This window comes from Manis javanica, chromosome 17 (assembly GCF_040802235.1).
Source record: "Manis javanica isolate MJ-LG chromosome 17, MJ_LKY, whole genome shotgun sequence".
NCBI classification, from domain to species: domain Eukaryota; kingdom Metazoa; phylum Chordata; class Mammalia; order Pholidota; family Manidae; genus Manis; species Manis javanica.
In genome coordinates, this window is record NC_133172.1 from 11,194,489 (window position 1) to 11,210,734 (window position 16,246).

A 16,246-nucleotide genomic window follows, 5' to 3' on the forward strand; every position below is an offset into this window, starting at 1 on the left:
GGAGCCAATGTAGCTGATAGGTCCCTGTGCTCAGAAAAGCCCTCCTGGGTGTAAATGCTCTGTGGTTGCCATCTGGAAAGTAAAGTCTGAAGGGATGTTGAGCATGAGCAGAGGGGATTGGGGAATCTGCTCACGCAAGATCCTACCTCCCTCCACCTCCCACCTGCGCAGGTGGGAGGACAGGTTCTCTGCCTTCCCCTCCCTGCCCCTGCTTGTGACCTCTGCTGCCTCCAGCTTGGGCAGGCCTGGTGCACCTAGGAAGGTCAGGGTCACACATTGTGCCTCATGGCATCTTGGGCTGGGGCGTGGCAGAGGGCAGCTGGTGGAAGGGGAACCCACTCACCAAGTTGCTCTAGTTGTGGGACAGTGTCTCCAGACGCCTAGGAATGTCTGTGCTCAAGCCAGTGCCCCCTTTGCCCAAGGGAACATGACATTAAACACCATAAGGGGTCAAGAGAGATGGCAGAACAAAGGAAAAAAGTGTTCCTATTTGAGTACCGTTATGACACTCTTTCCTGCCTTTTGAACTGAGACCCCATATATATACATTTTGCACTGAGCTCCATGAATGATGTAGCTGGCGCTGCCCTTGATCCCACCCCTCCCCTGACGTATCCCAGACAGAACGTCCCTGAGAAAGTAGGTCTGAGGCAGGCTGGGAACATCACTGTGCTCAGAGCCTGCCCTGCCCCCGGGGCCAGGAAACCCATAGTGGGTGTGGTCCCAGAGTTTTCTGAGCCCTGGAATAACCTGCAGGCCTGGAGACTGTCTCGGCACTGCCCCATCTGTTCCTCTTATCTGGGCAGCCAGATTCCAAATCTCTGCTGCAGTGGCCTCTGTGGAGAGGAGCTGGGTAGTCACAGAACAGGTGTGAGTAGAGGCCCCACATACAAACCTCCCTCTGCTCTCTGGTTCTGGGCCAGGCAGGGGTCAGCGCCCAGGATCTGGGCAGGCCTGAGCAAGAAGCTCCCCACCCTGGGTCCCACTCCCTCCCAAGACGCTAGTTCTTCTGGTCTGGCCAGTTGGGGTTCCTCCCTGAAACTCTCCCACGCCTCCTGCTCCTGCGCACACAATAATAATATTATTATTCTGCCTCGTTTCACCTCCAGGAGACAGGGGTTCTCAGACCCATTTGGCAAAATAAGCAGCTGAAGTCCAGAGAGGGAGACACAGTTGCTTGAGGTCACACAGCAAGAGGATGGCAAAGGCGGTATTAAAATTTCAGTCTGGTTATTCTAGACCTGATACTTTGTCCACTGCCTCACTCTGCAATGAAAGACACTCCTTCCTCTATATAAACTGGACACCTCAGAGGCTCAGAGAAGACACTTATGCAGGGTCATACAGCAAACCTTAAATGAGGCTGGGATTCCAAGGCTTGGAGGCAGGGAGGCAGGAGCTGGTGCTGAATGACTTCCCATGTAGTCATTCACTTTCTCTGAGCCTCAGCATATGTGACTGAGGTACTAGTCATTGTTGGGAATGGGGGTGTCCAGCGGGGGCTGGGGAACAGATAATATCTTTATGAACAGAGCCGCTATTTTTTCTGCCATAGGTAAATAAGCCAGGAGAAACAGCAAGGTTAAACCTGTAACTTACATAATAATATAATATATAATAAATATATATATTAAGATATATATAATAAACTATATGATCAATAGAAATAATATATGGGCAGTCACTTATATTAACCAGGATATGGGGATGCTTAATCATTTTGTGGTTTGAACAATGTCGCTGCTTATTTCTGTGCTCAGACGTGCTAACGCAGTGGTCCTGGTCGTATCTCTCTCCACCATAGTTGCAGTGTGGCCCTGTCTGATGTCGGTGTTCAGTGTTCGTGGGTGACACACCACCATGGCCTTACTGTGAGTGTCAGGCCAACTCCTGGCCATCAGGGGCTGCTTTTTTTTTGCTTACCTGGAGGCCTGCCCAGCTCCCTCCCTGGTCTCCTGGCCTTCTCTCTTGCCCCTTCTAGAGGCCTTTTATTTATTTTTTAACACAGAAACCACAGTGACCTCTTTTCCTTCCTTTTTAAAAAAGAATAATGTTCATCCAGGGAAGTGCACAAGCATACAGCTTGGCGACTCCTTATACACACTGTGGTGTTTGTACATATGTGTTACCACCACCCAGGTGAAGACAGGGGGGACTCCTCACTATGGCTCCTTTGGGGCAATGGCCTCCCCAAAGTAACCCCTGATTTGATTTCTATCACTGCAGATCACTTTTGTCTGTTCTAGAACTCCATATATATGGAGTCACACTCCATATAAATGGAGTTACACAGTATGCTTTATTTATTTAAGGCTCCTTGAGCTCAGCAGTTTCTGAGATTCCTCCACATTGCTGCAGGGAACCAGGAGCTGCCTTGTTCTCATTGCTGTGTGCGGTTCCCTAGGATTAATGGCCCATTAATTTTTTTCCCCATTCATTTTTTAAAGGATATTTGCATTAGTTTGCAGGCTGATCATATTAAAAAGTAAATCTGATCATGTACTCTAGCTGATTTAGACACTCTCAAAGGTTCTCCACCTTTCTCAGAATTAATTCAAATCTCTCCTCAGGGCATGTAATGCCCTGCACGTCTGGCTATTGTCCGGTTGTCTGCCTCAGTTGTCCCCTTTCGCCTCTTTGTCTCTGCACTCCAGGCACACTGCTCTCCTGTCTGAGTTTGGATGGCCCCTGTGACTTCCCACCTCTAGGTGTTTGCTTGGGTGGCTCCCTCTGCTCTGTAATGACCTCTGCCCCCACCCCGACCTGCTTCACTGACTAAATCCTCCTCATCTTTGACATCACAACTCCAATAACATCCTGGGGGGGCTAGGCTTCACTGACCTGCTCCCACTTCTAGAGTCCACACCTCCTTGTAGCACCCTACACTTCTTCTGTCATTGCCCTCATTGCATATAACAATTTGTGTCATTATTGATTAACAACTGCTGCCCCCATCAGACTGTGAGCTCTGTGACAACAGGCACTGGTTCTGTCTTAATCCCTTGTCACTGGGACCAAAGCCAACAATTAAATCCGGGGTAAAAGAAGTGCTGAGTGTTGAGTAGACCCTCTCCATGAGCCTCGGTCCTCTCCTCTCTACCAGCAAACACACAGCCTTTCTCCTGGGAGCTGTCAGGGAGGCTTGACTCCTGCCTTTTCCCTCGGCAGCTGTGGGTGACGCACCCAGGGGTGGGCGGTGCGGGCCCCGCCCCACAGCAGACGCTGATTTGGCCCGGTTGGGCAAGGCCAGGGTTGCCTGGGGGGAGGTTACTCATCCCCGGCTCAGGTAAGAGGGCCCAGGTTGGGAGGCGGCACACCCAGGGGGGACGCCGAGGGAGCAGGACGCACCATGGACCTGGCCGGAAGAGCAGGCGCCCGCGCAGTGATCTGGACTATAGTCTGGTTGCTGTTGTCACTGCTGCTCCGAGAAGGTGGGTCTGATGCCTCGAGGGGGTGGAGCAGGTAGAGTGGGGGCTCTAGGGAGGAGGGTCCCTTCACCCCCTGCAGAGAGGGTTGTGGGAAGGGATCCGTCACTGAGCCAATTCAGCTGTGGGGAGAGTTCGCCCATCTTCAGTGGAGAACTATGGGAAGGTGTCCCTATCCATGGCAGGGATCCCCCACCTGAGTATAAGAGGGCTGTGGAAGGATGCTCTCACAGCAGGCACAGGGGCTTAAAGGAAATGTGCCACAGTGTATCTCATGGCACCAGATTTGTGGGAAGGTTTTCCTTACTCCTGTCCTGGAAAAGGGTATGCAAAAGCAATGGCTCAGCCGGGAACGGAGGGCGTGGGAAGGGCTATTTCTCCTTTGGGACAGGAGGCTTCAGTAGGAATCACGCAGTCCCACTGGGCCCTGCACCCCCAGGAGCGCAGGCCCTGGAGTGCTACAGCTGTGTGCAGAAAGCAGATGACGGGTGCTCTCCGCAGAAGACCAAGACCGTGAAGTGCGCGCCCGGCGTGGACGTCTGCACAGAGGCCGTGGGGGCGGTGGAGACCAGTAAGTGGGGGCCCCTGGTCCAGGCGTACCCCTTCAAGCTCCTCCAGCTAGGCCCCGCCTCCTTATAGTCCGCCCCGCCCCCTGAATTTGGCCACACCCCGTCAACGCAGTCCCATCCCTCCCATTCAGCCTGGCCTGAGTCCTTTGTCGTAATCAAGCATTAAGGTTTTGAGGGGTGCGGGGCTGAGGGTTACAAAATGAGTGGAGTGAATTGGGAGAGCCCGGATCTGGTACCTCGTCCTCTTCGAAGGTACACCCTGTCCATTTCCGCTCTACTACTAAGAGCCCTTCTCCAGTCTGTCCTGCCAGAAGCCTCTCCTCCCCAAACAGCCTCCCCTACCCATCGGGCTCCCTGGTGATAGAGATCCCTCTAGGTCCTCTTAGGTTCCTTAGACTGAGACTCCACCCCGCCGACCCGTCCTCGAGGAATCCCGCCTCCATCTGAGGCCAGGGCTCCTAGGAGGCCCCACCTCTCTGATCCTGTGCCTTTTTGACAGTCGCTTAGTTCTTTATGAAGTTGCCTTCTGCGGTTTTGCCTCCCTGTGGCTCTCCTGCATCCCTGGCTCTGTCCAGCGTCTGTCAACCTGTCCGTCCCCTCGGAGTCAGCCCTCTGAGGTTGCGCCCCTCTATCTGTGGTTCTTTCCCCTCCAATCTGCTCTTTCGGAGGCCCCAGCCCTCCGACTCTGGGCTGGCTATCCTCGGGTGCGGATCTACTGGAGGCCCCGCCCGCTGACCTCTCCCCTCCCCCTTCGGCAGTCCACGGACAGTTCTCAGTGGCAGTGCGGGGCTGCGGATCGGGACTCCCGGGCAAGAATGACCGCGGACTGGACCTATACGGGATGCTGGCCTTTATCCAGCTGCAGCAATGCTCCCAGGACCGCTGCAATGCCAAGCTCAACCTCACCTCCCGAGTACTCAACCCCGCAGGTAGGACCAGGGGAGCAACCACGCAGACTGACTGAGGGGCTGGGAGTGATCACGTGCTGCAGGCGGGAGAGCGAGGCAGAACTGGGGGCGGGGCAACGAGGCAGGAGGCGGAGCCTCACTGCTCTAAGCGCCAGGAGGCTGGAGCGGGGACGGGCCTATGGTAAGGGGGCGGGCCCATGGGGTGGGCGGGGTTATTCCCCACGCGGGCCCGAGGTTGAGCTGCGCATCCGTTTAGGGGCGGAGATGTGCACCAGAGGGACCCGGAGCAGAGCTTTTCGACCTTTCTTTCCTACTCAATCCCCTCTCAGGCAATGAGAGTGCATCCGAGCCCAACGGTGTCGAGTGCTACAGCTGCGTGGGGCTGAGCCACGAGGCGTGCCAGGGTACGGCGCCGCCTGTCGTGAGCTGCTACAACGCCAGCGATCGCGTCTACAAGGGCTGTTTTGATGGCAACGTCACCTTGACGGCAGGTGAGAGAGCCCGGGAGCTCGAAGCTTACAGGGGTTGCGGTAGATTTTCTCAGGTCTCGTGGGAGCAGGGAGTCCTTTCCCCAAAGGGCTCTCCCTCCAGAGCATTCTGGGAATCGTTGGCCTAAGTGTGCGTCTTGACCCAGAGCACCTGAGAAATGTGCTATCCCTAATAGAGCATGGGGATACGGGTGCTTTTGTCTGCAGTGCTTTGGGGAAATACGTTTCCTGCCAGGTGCAGGGTGCGACGAGGTGCTTTCGGAAACGTATTTCAGCTTCCAGGCTTCTACCCGGGCATTTTGTGGAGTCTAGTTTTCATTCCTTAAAACCCGGGTTAGCACCTGCATCTAACTACTTATAAGAGATGCTCCGCCGGCCTCCTGGCGTCTGCCAGGTGTGTTCTGGGAGATGTAGTTCTGACTCAAAGACTGCATTTTGGCTGGGCTGGGTGGAAGAGATGGAGGGGAAGTTTGTCCCTTCTGGTCGTGTGAGAGGTGTAGCCCTGCCCAAACCTTTCTTACAAGGCATTGTGGCGCTCCCAGTTCAGCTCACACGCTTCAGCTCTCAGTATGGAAGTGTGGTCCGTGTGTAAAGTAAACACAGGGGAACAGTGTTTCCCAAAGTGGGGTCTGAATCGAGACTTGGATTAGTGGATGCAGAGCCTGTCTGTCTCGTGTTTTGGTGGTTCTGCCCTCATTTTACCCCCGTTTCATTCTGGCTCGGCCTGACCCCTCTCTCCAACCGCGTACCTACCAGTGTCTCCCTCCTGCAGCTAACGTGACTGTGGCCTTGCCTGTCCGGGGCTGCGTCCTGGACGATTTGTGCACCCGGGATTCTGTGACAGGCCCGGGATTTACCCTCAAAGGCTCCTGCTGCCAAGGATCCCGCTGTAACTCCGACCTCCGAAACAAGACCTACTTCTCCCCGCGGTTCCCGCCCCTTATCCTGATGCCGCCTCCTCAGCCCACCACTCTGGCTCCGACCACCTCTGTCACTACTTCCACGCCACCCCCGACCACCCGCACCTCCACCTCGAAGCCCCCTCCAGCCCCAACCAGCCGGACTCCTCCACAGGAAGCAGAACCCGAGATCTCCCAGGATGAGGACTCCAGCGTGGCCGGAAGTGCTGCTGGCCACCAGGACCGTAGTAATATGGGGCAGTACCCCGCACAAGGTGGACCCCATAACAAAGGCTCTGCAGTGCCTTCCGCTGTGTTGGCGGCCCTTCTGTTGGCTGTGGCTGCTGGCACCCTGCTCTGAGCTTCTCCACTGGGAAACCTCCCTCCTGTCCTAGTTCCTGGCCCTGGGCACCTTCTCTTCCCATTACTTCCCTTTCCCACCACTGGGCTGGGCTGGCCCAGCCCCTGTTCTTCCAGTCTCCCCCAGTCTCCCCAGCTTCTGCTGCACTGGTTTGCGGCTTCGGGAAATAAAGTTACTGTTGTGTATATCCTGCCGGGTGTCCTAGCTTTTTGAGGGCAGTGAGTGGATTCCCTTCATCCTTGTCTCTCCCTCATCTCCACGTGGTGCCTGGAGCAGAGAGGTCAGAGCTGTCACAGGGAAGGTGTGAGAGGCAGTGCGAAGCCTCCTATTTGCTTTCTCTCAGTCCAGCTGGAATATGGGGGGCAGCGAGGACTTACGGTTCCTTCCTCTGATGGCTGCTAAACCTGCACCCCGTCTTCGTGGGAATTATTTTGGCGTCTTCTTACTAGACTGTGAGCTCCTCAAGAGCAGGGACCGGGCCTTGTGCCTCCTTATGGTCTCTTTCTGGCACAGAAAGGCCTCAATAAAAATTTAATTACTTTGTATAGTGTTTTAAAGGAGTCGTTTCTATCTCATTTCTTACACTAACTTCTTGAAGCCGAGCTGGGCAGAAATGCCAAGACCTTCAGCAGATGGAGAAGCTGAGATCTAGAGCCGCAGCCTTGGGGGAAGGCGGGGTTTGAACCGCTTGTGTCTCCTGGGGTTTAGCCAGCCTGTGGGCGATTCCACTGTGAGGGGCGCGTGGGTGAAAGCAGTGTCGGGTGAATGGAGCTGCTGGCAGTGTTTGGGAGCAGAGGGGAGCTCCGTCTACTGGTTTGCGCGCATCCCCAGGCCTCAGTTGCCTTGCTGTATGTCTCATTTCTTCAGACTCGTCAGGGGCCCAGCCACTGCCTCCCACTTGTCCAGAGGGATTGAGATGCTGCAGTCAGTCTTTGCTCGCTGTTGGGGACCTGGAGTGTGAGCCCCACCTCTGTCTCCTCCGATCAGATGAAAGTGTGGAGGCCTCCGGGAGGAAAAGCCCGGCTTGGGAATGGGAGGCCCTGGCAGGCTTGGGGACTGCTTGAGGGAAGGGCGGCCAGATGCAGGGAATAGGAGATAGTAACAGTAACACTGTGATATCACTATTAATAGGGAATAGCATGACAAGACAATAGTAAATGATCTTAGTAACAAAATAGGGAATTCATGAGAGCACGAGCATCAGCAGCCACAGAGCATCAGTAGCAGTAACTATAGTTCTAGGAATGTTGGTCATTGCAAAAGAATTCTTAGCCGTGGAAGCCAGGCCTATTCTAAGGGTGTTTGCATCCATCATGTTTTAATTTTTTGTATACCTTCTCAGAGCGGATGATTGGGGGCACCGAGGCTCAGATGGCAGAATAACCAACAGCAAGTAGTACATTTATTATGTGCCAGGTACTCTTTCAAATGCTGTACTTGAGTTAACATAACCTACACAACCATCTCACGAGGTAAGTATCAGCTGTCTGCATTTTACAAGATGAGAAACCAGGCCCAGAGAGGTTGATAAACTTGCCCTAGGGTATCCAGCGAATAAACAGTGGAGCCATAACTTTTCCCTCAGCTTGACTGAATTTAGGCTTATTCCTGCTTCTTAAACCCGTGACCTTTCTCTCATCCGGAGCCTTCCAGAATTCAGATGGCCTAGCTACAGAGACCCCAGACATCCCTTTTCTTAGATCATTTACTTTAGAAAACTTGTCATTGTAAAGTCTTTCTCTGTTGTTTTGAGAAGTAGGTAAATCTCCTTAAAAAGACTCTTGCCAGTTTTACAGTCCAGGAAATGTCTTTCTCAGACCTAGGAACCTTCTCTTTGAAATGTAAACATGAAAGGAGCTACTCCTTCTGTCTCCCAGTTTCCCCTAACTTTGCGGATGCCTTTCTTCAAGTAGTAAACTACCTCCTGTCCTGAAGATGTGAGTAGGTTTCCTTTCCCCGAGGTCACAGCCAATCAGCAAACCCAGACAACCCGCTGGCTCCCCCAGCCCAGCTCTTAAAAAGCCCACTGCCCTTTGTTTCAGTTGAGTTGAGCTCAGACTGAGTGCTGGCCTCTCTCCCCTGCTGTGCAATGCATGAAGACTTCCTTGCCTGTTTAATTCGTTGGGTACAGTTTTTCTTTGACAATCATGAGCTTTCAACCTGATGTTCCACAGCTTCAGGCCGACCACTAGGTAACTGAGCTGTTTTTGCCACCTCAGTGGTGTAGGGCTGAGGCGGCCCAGGTTCCTGAGGGTGCTGGGCCTGGAAGTTCATCACCTTCACTCCACGGGGGCTTTTTCTGTTCTTTGAAGGAAGTTCTAAGGTGGGAAAAAGACTCTGGGATACCCCGCTTGCGTAGCTCAGCCTAGGGCTCCTTTCTGACCTGAAGTCTCCGGGACCGCCATGGCCTGCTGAGGCCTGCGGTGGGTGGCCATACCACAGCCTCAGAGCTGAAACAGGTGTTGAAGAATAGCATTTTAAAAAGATAAATTCACAGCTCTTGCACAGATAGAAAATGAACACCTGTCAAAGATTTTATTTAACTCATTTTAATGAGGGACCGAGTAAAATGTTCTAACAGTTCAAAGAAGAATTAACAAACACCTGTGTATTGGTGATGGAGAATGCTGAAATTTATAGGTGGATGTCAAACTGGTCAATATCCAGGGGGAGATAATCAACTGTATTCTTCCACGCAGGAAGCTTTTGCTTTGCCATCTCTTTGCTCTCAGTTTTGTGTTGCTGTCATAGTTGAAGACAATGAAAGGTGGAGCTAACCCAGAAGTGTGTGCTAGACAGGACACCCAGTAATCCTTTCTGTCCATTACAAAGCTTTTCCCCCCCTAGGAGCCCTGGGTGTGGTGGCAGAGGCCCGGACAGTCTGTCCTCAGATGGTGCCACAAGAATTGGAGTGAGGGGTTTCACAGGTGCAGATGAGGGGACAGAGGAAAGATGTCGTCCTAGTGACTCCCATACTGATGGTGACGCCTCTTTCACCACTACTGTGCAGCCACCCAGGGTAGTGCATTTCAGAGACTATTAGTTTCCTATGGCTGCTGTAACAAGTTCCACAAACTGGCGGTTGAACAGCAGAACTTAACTGTCTCGCAGTCCTGGAGGTTAGAAGTCCGCAATCGAGATGCTGGCCTGTGCATACTGCCTTGGAAGCCTCTGGGTCTAGGGAGGATCTTCCCTTCCAGCTTCTGATGGTCCTCAGTTTCCCGTGGCCTGTAGACTCACCACATCAGTCTCTGCCTTCTTCATATGGAGTACTCCCTGTTCCTCTGTGTCCAAATTTCCCTCTTTTTATAAGGACACCAGTCATATTAGGTGTAGTTCTACCCTCATGACCTCATTTTAACTTGATTAAATCTTCAGAGACCCTATTTCCAAATAAGGCCACATTCACAGGTCCTGGGGGTTAGGACTTCAGCCCATCATAACAAAGACAGCATAGAAGAGAGGCCAGAGGCCAGACCTGTATCAGCAAACCCTTTTAAATCTCAGCTCTCTTGTTAATCTGCACCCTCTACTATGATTACAGTTTCACTCTGAAGTTGAGCTGGAAATTCTCTCCAAGCCTCAGTTTCCTCACCTATGAAATGGGAATAATAGTTGCTACCTTTAGGACTCTTGGGAGAAACTGGTAATGAAGGTCAAGAATAGTGCCTGGCATATGATAAATGCTTAGAATATTGGGAACCCATAGAGCTGTTAAGGGTGATTCAAATGCATAGGGTTGAGATGAAAAGTATATTTAATCAATGAAAGATTACTGAAATAAGATTGCAAAGAGAGATTCAAAAGCAGTTCTTATCCTACAGGGCAATAAAACCTTAATCTCAGGTTATTTTGTTTACTGGGCAGAAATAATTTCCATCTTTCCCAGGCAAAAATCCCTTGCAACTTACCAATTTTCTTGCCATTTGCAAAATTATTTGCAAAGTTAATGTCCAGACTTTACAGAGTTTGGGCCCTTATCAATAATAAATAGTAAGACATACAAAGCTACATTCCCTCCCAAAATCAGATCACCCCTGAGTGGGTCTATTAGACAATGCTCCAGTAAGATACTGGAAATATATGTGGTTCCCCTTTGTTTTATTTCTAAGTTTTAAATCAGCAGTGCCCAACAGAAAGATATTGGAAGACATGTTGAAATTACATCTGTAATTAAAAATTTTCTAGTATTCACATTGAAAAAGTAAAAACAAGGTGTACTTAGTTTTAGTAATAGCTTTTAATTCCACATACAGAAACATTATTATTTAAATATGTCATCAATAGAAAAACATTATCAATGAGATACTTGGGGGACTTTTCTTGTACTCTTTGGAGTCCCATGTTTATTTCACGTTTCTATTACATGCACTAGCCCTGTTTTAAGTGCTCAATATCTAAAGCTTTACAACTTAGGACACAGCATCACCTCCATGGTCTTGGGCAACATCGTGTACAACCTGAATCTGATCTTGTGGAAACATGGGGCAAGCCTAAACTCAGGGTGATTCTACCAAATAGCTGACCTCTGCTCTTCAACAATATCCAGGTCATGCGCCGCAAAGATTGGCGGGTGAAAGGACACGGAAGGGCCCTGACTGCAAAATGCTGCTGCAGCAAAATTGCTGCTGCTACAAGAGACGTGAGTTTAACATTTGACGAAAATCTCAAGGAAGCCCCATCCATTAGGAAATTTATGTTCAGTATTAATTTCCTGATTTAAACGACTGTATTCATGAATATGGCCTTGTTTTTAGGAAAAACACACCGTTGTATATTTAGAGATGAAGGGGCAACCGTGTCTGCCACTTACTGTCAAGCTATTTAGGAAAACTTTTTATATAGAGAAAGAGAAAAATGATAAAGTAAATGTGGTAAAATGTTAACTTTGAGGAATCTGGCTAAAGTGTGTCTAGGAATTCTTTGTGTCATTTTTACAACTTTTCTGTAAGTCTGAAGTTAAAACATTAAAAAAAACCCAGCAACAGTAAAACTATACTAAAACTAGAGAATAACAACATACCTACCACATGGAGTAGTTGCGAGGCCTACAACAAGCTCATTTGTATAAAACAGGACAGCATGTGGCATCTAAGAAATCCCCACTGTTATTGTTTCTTTCATCTTTATGTCTCTGACACCTTCCAGAGAGTAGATACCTGCCAGGTAAATGCTTGTTCAGTCTGTTAACGCACCCGCTGTTCCTGTGTACCAGGTGCCGTGGTAAGCGCATTACGTGCCCCATGAATGCTCAGGGCAGGCTTGTAAAGTTAGCGGTTTGTTTCGCAACTTTTATTATGGAAAATCTCACACTAACGACAAGTTGGAAAGATCATGCCAAGCATATCCACTCGCCTTCCACTTAGATTCAATCACCTTCACCATTTTTCAGGTCCCCTTATGATGCTTCATTTTACAGATGCAAACACCGAGATACAAACAGGATCAGGTCGCTTCCCCAAGGTTTCCCGGAGCTGGGATTTGGACCCAGGGAATCTGACCCTGGAGGGTGCCCCCCAAACAGCTAGCTCACATGTTAAGTGTTGGGCGACACAGATGGGAAGGCCCTGTGCTAACCTGTGGCTCACCATTTAGTGCTGCACCAGCCACATGCAGCAGTATATATTGAAGTTTAAATCATTACCATTAAATAAAATATCAAATTCAGTGTCTCAGGCATATTTCAAGTGCTTAAATAGCCACGTGTGCTCATTGTGTGGATGGTGCAGATGTAGAAATTTCCATTATTACAGGGCTGGACTTCATGGGTAAGTTAGAAAAGGCCTGTGATTTCCATCCACGTAGCAGTGGTAGGGATGGCGAGCGTCAGGGCCTGGTTAGAAAATAGGGGCAACAGACTGGGGAGCGATTCAGCCAGCTGGACATTTCCTCCCCTCTTATCTTTAATCTGCTCTTTTTAACCTTTAATCTGCCCTCTTGTGCCTGTTATTTTTTCCTACTCTCCACCCTCCCTCTGGCCTGTCTATCATTAACATCAATTCAGTTGTGATGGTTTCCTGATTGTGTTGGCAGTCGTCGTGTTGAACTTTCCAGTGGGCTGAGTCAGAACTGTTTTTACACTGGAATCAATGTGTCTCTTTGGCTTGCTTCGGACTGAGTATATTCACAGGGAGAAGCCGGGTGTGGAGGTTGGGTTGGGAGAGGTCTAGGTTTGTGTCCTCTGTTTATTACCTGCGTGGATTTGGGCAGGTGACTTCACCTCAGGGAGCCACTGTGTCTGTGAAATGGTCGTAACCACGTGTGCTTCCTGGGATAGCAGGGGACCGATGACAAGGAGGCCAGTAACAGCCCTGGCTGTGTAGCGCATTTAGTAATTGGTAGCTGCTGTTATTTTACAAATGCTGTCCTCTGCCTTCTCCGCTTGGAGTTCTTCAGGGCAGTGCATTTGTTCATGACACAGAGTGCCAACTACAGGAACAAGATCTAGGATTTCAAGCCAGTGAATTAGAAATCTACACGATGACAGTTTACAGGTATCGTCAGGGGTCACGTCCATGGATGGAAACTCACGTTGGGGTTTGTGGGCCATTGGACTTTTTTTTATTTGTTCCTGTGAAAAAATATGACTACCACTTCAGCAAAAACGGGCAATGTGGTTGTTAACAAAAGATCTGATAGAATGTGCTCCTGTGTTGTCATTTAATTAAAGAGTGGCCAGAATATCCCAGTCCCCCCACCCCTTTACAAAGAATAATTGTTATTTCCTTGCAAAGCAATCCCTAGATCCCCCCTTGCCCAGTAGGACTTCTGTGCCGATGGAAGCGTCCACCCGTCTCTGCTATGCAACATGGTAGTCAAGAGCACATGTTGAAGGTGGCCAGGGTGAGACCCCGAAGTTTTCATTTTATTTAATTTGAATTAACTGAAATTCACACAGCCACCGGTGGCTTGTGGGCCCCGTACTGGACAGTGAAGCTCTGCGTGGAGAGCCTGAGCATTGGCGAAACAGCTGGAGGGCTTGCTACTCATCCCTGGCTTGGTCGAACGAACTGTGATTCCTGATTTGGGATCTAAGCATTGACATCATTTCCCCGCCGACTTCATAAGACCGTTTTTGGGGACTAGTGTCTGTGCTTTTCAGAATCAGTGTGGCCGTGCACTGGCCATTTAGTTTCTCAGGAACTTGGATACCCAATCTGTCAAATGAGGGATGATGATATCCCTTTTGCAAGGTGTTGTGAAGTCAGGCTACAATCCTAACGCAGCCCTGCCTTTTCCTAGCTGTGTGACCTTAGGCAAGTTACTTAACCTTTCTCGGCCTCAGTTTCATCAGCTTTAATTTGGGAATTAGTATTACCTCCCTCGTGAGATTATTGTGAAGATTAAGTAGTATCTGCAGAGCACTCATAGCAGTGCCTGGGACATGATTCAACCCGTATGTGTATTTGCTTCATTATAATGTACTTGTGAGAAGACTGGACAAAAATTGTAGGTCACGAAATAATTTAGTGAGTCTCCACTGGTGATTTTGGGGTTTCTTTACTGTTTCTCTTGGGAGTTATTTTCCCGTGTTGCATTAACAATTTATAAAACCATGTTTGATGTTCTCTTTTTAAGCAACGTTGTTTTGCTTTGTGATGCCTTTGTTTTTGTTTCACGAGTATGTTTCATACTAGTCTTGATGTCAAATACATTTCTTAGTCCCAGTGTAATCGATCAGACAAGTTTTAAAAGCACTGTTTCAATATTTTTTTCAGTGGAAAGACCTCGAAATTATAGAAGAGTTACAAGCAGAGTACAAATAAATGATTTATCCTAAACTGTCCAGGAGTGAGTTGCCAGTATTATGTCCCATCACCTCTGGATGTTTAGTGTGCATTTCCTATGAATAAGGACCTTCTCCTACAAAACCAAAGTATGACCTCAAAAATGAAAAGTGTTAGCATTGATAAATTACTACATCTAATCCTCCTTCTCCATTCAAGTTTCACCAGATGTCCCAATAATGACCTTCCCAGCAAAGGTTCCAATCTAGAAGCTTGCACTGCATCCCCCCGTCCTGGCTCCTTAGCTTCCTTTAGTCTGGAAAAAGTCTTCCTTTTTTCCTGGAGCTTCAGGCCTCTTGTGGACATTACAGGCCAGTTTTTCTGGTAGGAGTTCCACTAATTTGCATTCATCTCGTATTTGCCATGGTCAGGTTATGCACCTTGGACAGGAGTGTCACAGAAAAGCTGTTAGCATCTTCCTCCTTCCCATCAGGATGTGTGCGGTGTCGCTCCTGCGAGGCGGTGTCTTCCAGACTCCACCGCAAAGTCACTCTTTTCCCTTTAGTAATTAATGTTTGTTCTGGGGAGATATTGTGGAACGATGCAAATATCTCATTCCTCATCAAACTTCCGATTTATTCATTTATTTAGTCTCATCAGAATAGACTGAGAGCATCAATGGGTTACAATTATATACATATATACACATGTAAATACTTATATACATATTTACATCTATATTTATTTTTACATCTCTGTATATTGAAACTCATGAGTTTACCCTGGTATCTTCAATTCCAACCCAATGCTACAGGGTTTATTCTAGCTTTTTTCTTCCATGTAACTGCAGCTCAATTCTCCATCGGCGAGAAATCTGGCTCCTAAAGTCCTTAATGTACTTATTTACCAGCTCAATTCCCCCTGAAAGTAACCAGTCTCTTACTCTGCCACTGTCCACACCCCCGGTCCCTTGGGTGGACACCCTGCTTACTCCACCTGGGCTCTGACGCCCAGTTCTGAGCTCCATGTTCCCCCCACTTCAACCCCTTTTCCAGACACCTCCTTCCTTGTGTTCAGGAAGGGAAGGGAAAAGAGAGGAAGAGATTCATGTGTTTCAAATAGAATAGGTTATTGTTTTGCTCTTCCCGTTTCTACTGCTAAGTTTCTAGCTCCGCTTTCCTCTCCTTTTTCTTGTTAGAAATGCTAGATTCTGCATGACTTCCATGTTTTTTTATTGACCTGGACATAGCTTAAAATTGTTCCTGGAACAGGGCTAAAGAGGAGTTAGAGAAAGAAGGAGAAAGAGGATGACCCTCCAGAGCAGGAGAATCTAGCCCTGTGCAAGGCAGCAGAGGCGGGAAAATGACACAATCTCATCCCTGTATTTTTCCCAAGGTTTGCTCTTTGAGGTCCATGTTTGCGCTTGGGAAATGGATTCCAACCCCAGGCAAGGCTGGCTGGGGACAGGGCGGGAGGCTCCGCCCCAACTGGCCTTGCTGGTTTCGCTTCTTCCCGGGTTTATGTTTTTAATGAAGGGCTTATTTAATTTTAATTACATAAGTAATACATGAATATCTTCTTGCTGTAAAATATTCAAGTAATACAGAGAGAGCAAAAAGACCCTTTGAGAAACGGGCAGTCAACCAGTGGCAGGGGGGCAACTGGGAGCGTGATGAAAAAATGTTTTCAAAATGACGCACGCACGTCACTGTTGACTTGGCGGTTTTCCTCTTAGGAATTCACCTTTCAGGCACCGACTCATGTGGCTGACACGGGGTCTGCCCAAGTGATCCTGATCCCAGTAGTGTTTGTAGTGGCGACAAGCTAGGAATAGCCTAAATGTTTATCAGGAGGGGGCTGCTTACGTTA

At 49.1% G+C, this 16,246-nt stretch overlaps 1 protein-coding gene across 1 annotated transcript; it reads left to right on the forward strand.

Annotated features, from left to right (window-relative positions):
* The first annotated feature begins 3,251 nt into the window (after positions 1-3,251).
* Positions 3,252-7,193, forward strand: LYPD3 (LY6/PLAUR domain containing 3). Its single transcript, XM_037012442.2, has 5 exons — positions 3,252-3,431; positions 3,865-3,996; positions 4,753-4,923; positions 5,232-5,393; positions 6,163-7,193. The coding sequence occupies exons 1-5, from the start codon at positions 3,350-3,352 to the stop codon at positions 6,648-6,650; spliced, it is 1,035 nt and encodes a 344-aa protein (XP_036868337.2). The 5' UTR covers positions 3,252-3,349; the 3' UTR covers positions 6,651-7,193.
* Positions 7,194-16,246: the final 9,053 nt, after the last annotated feature.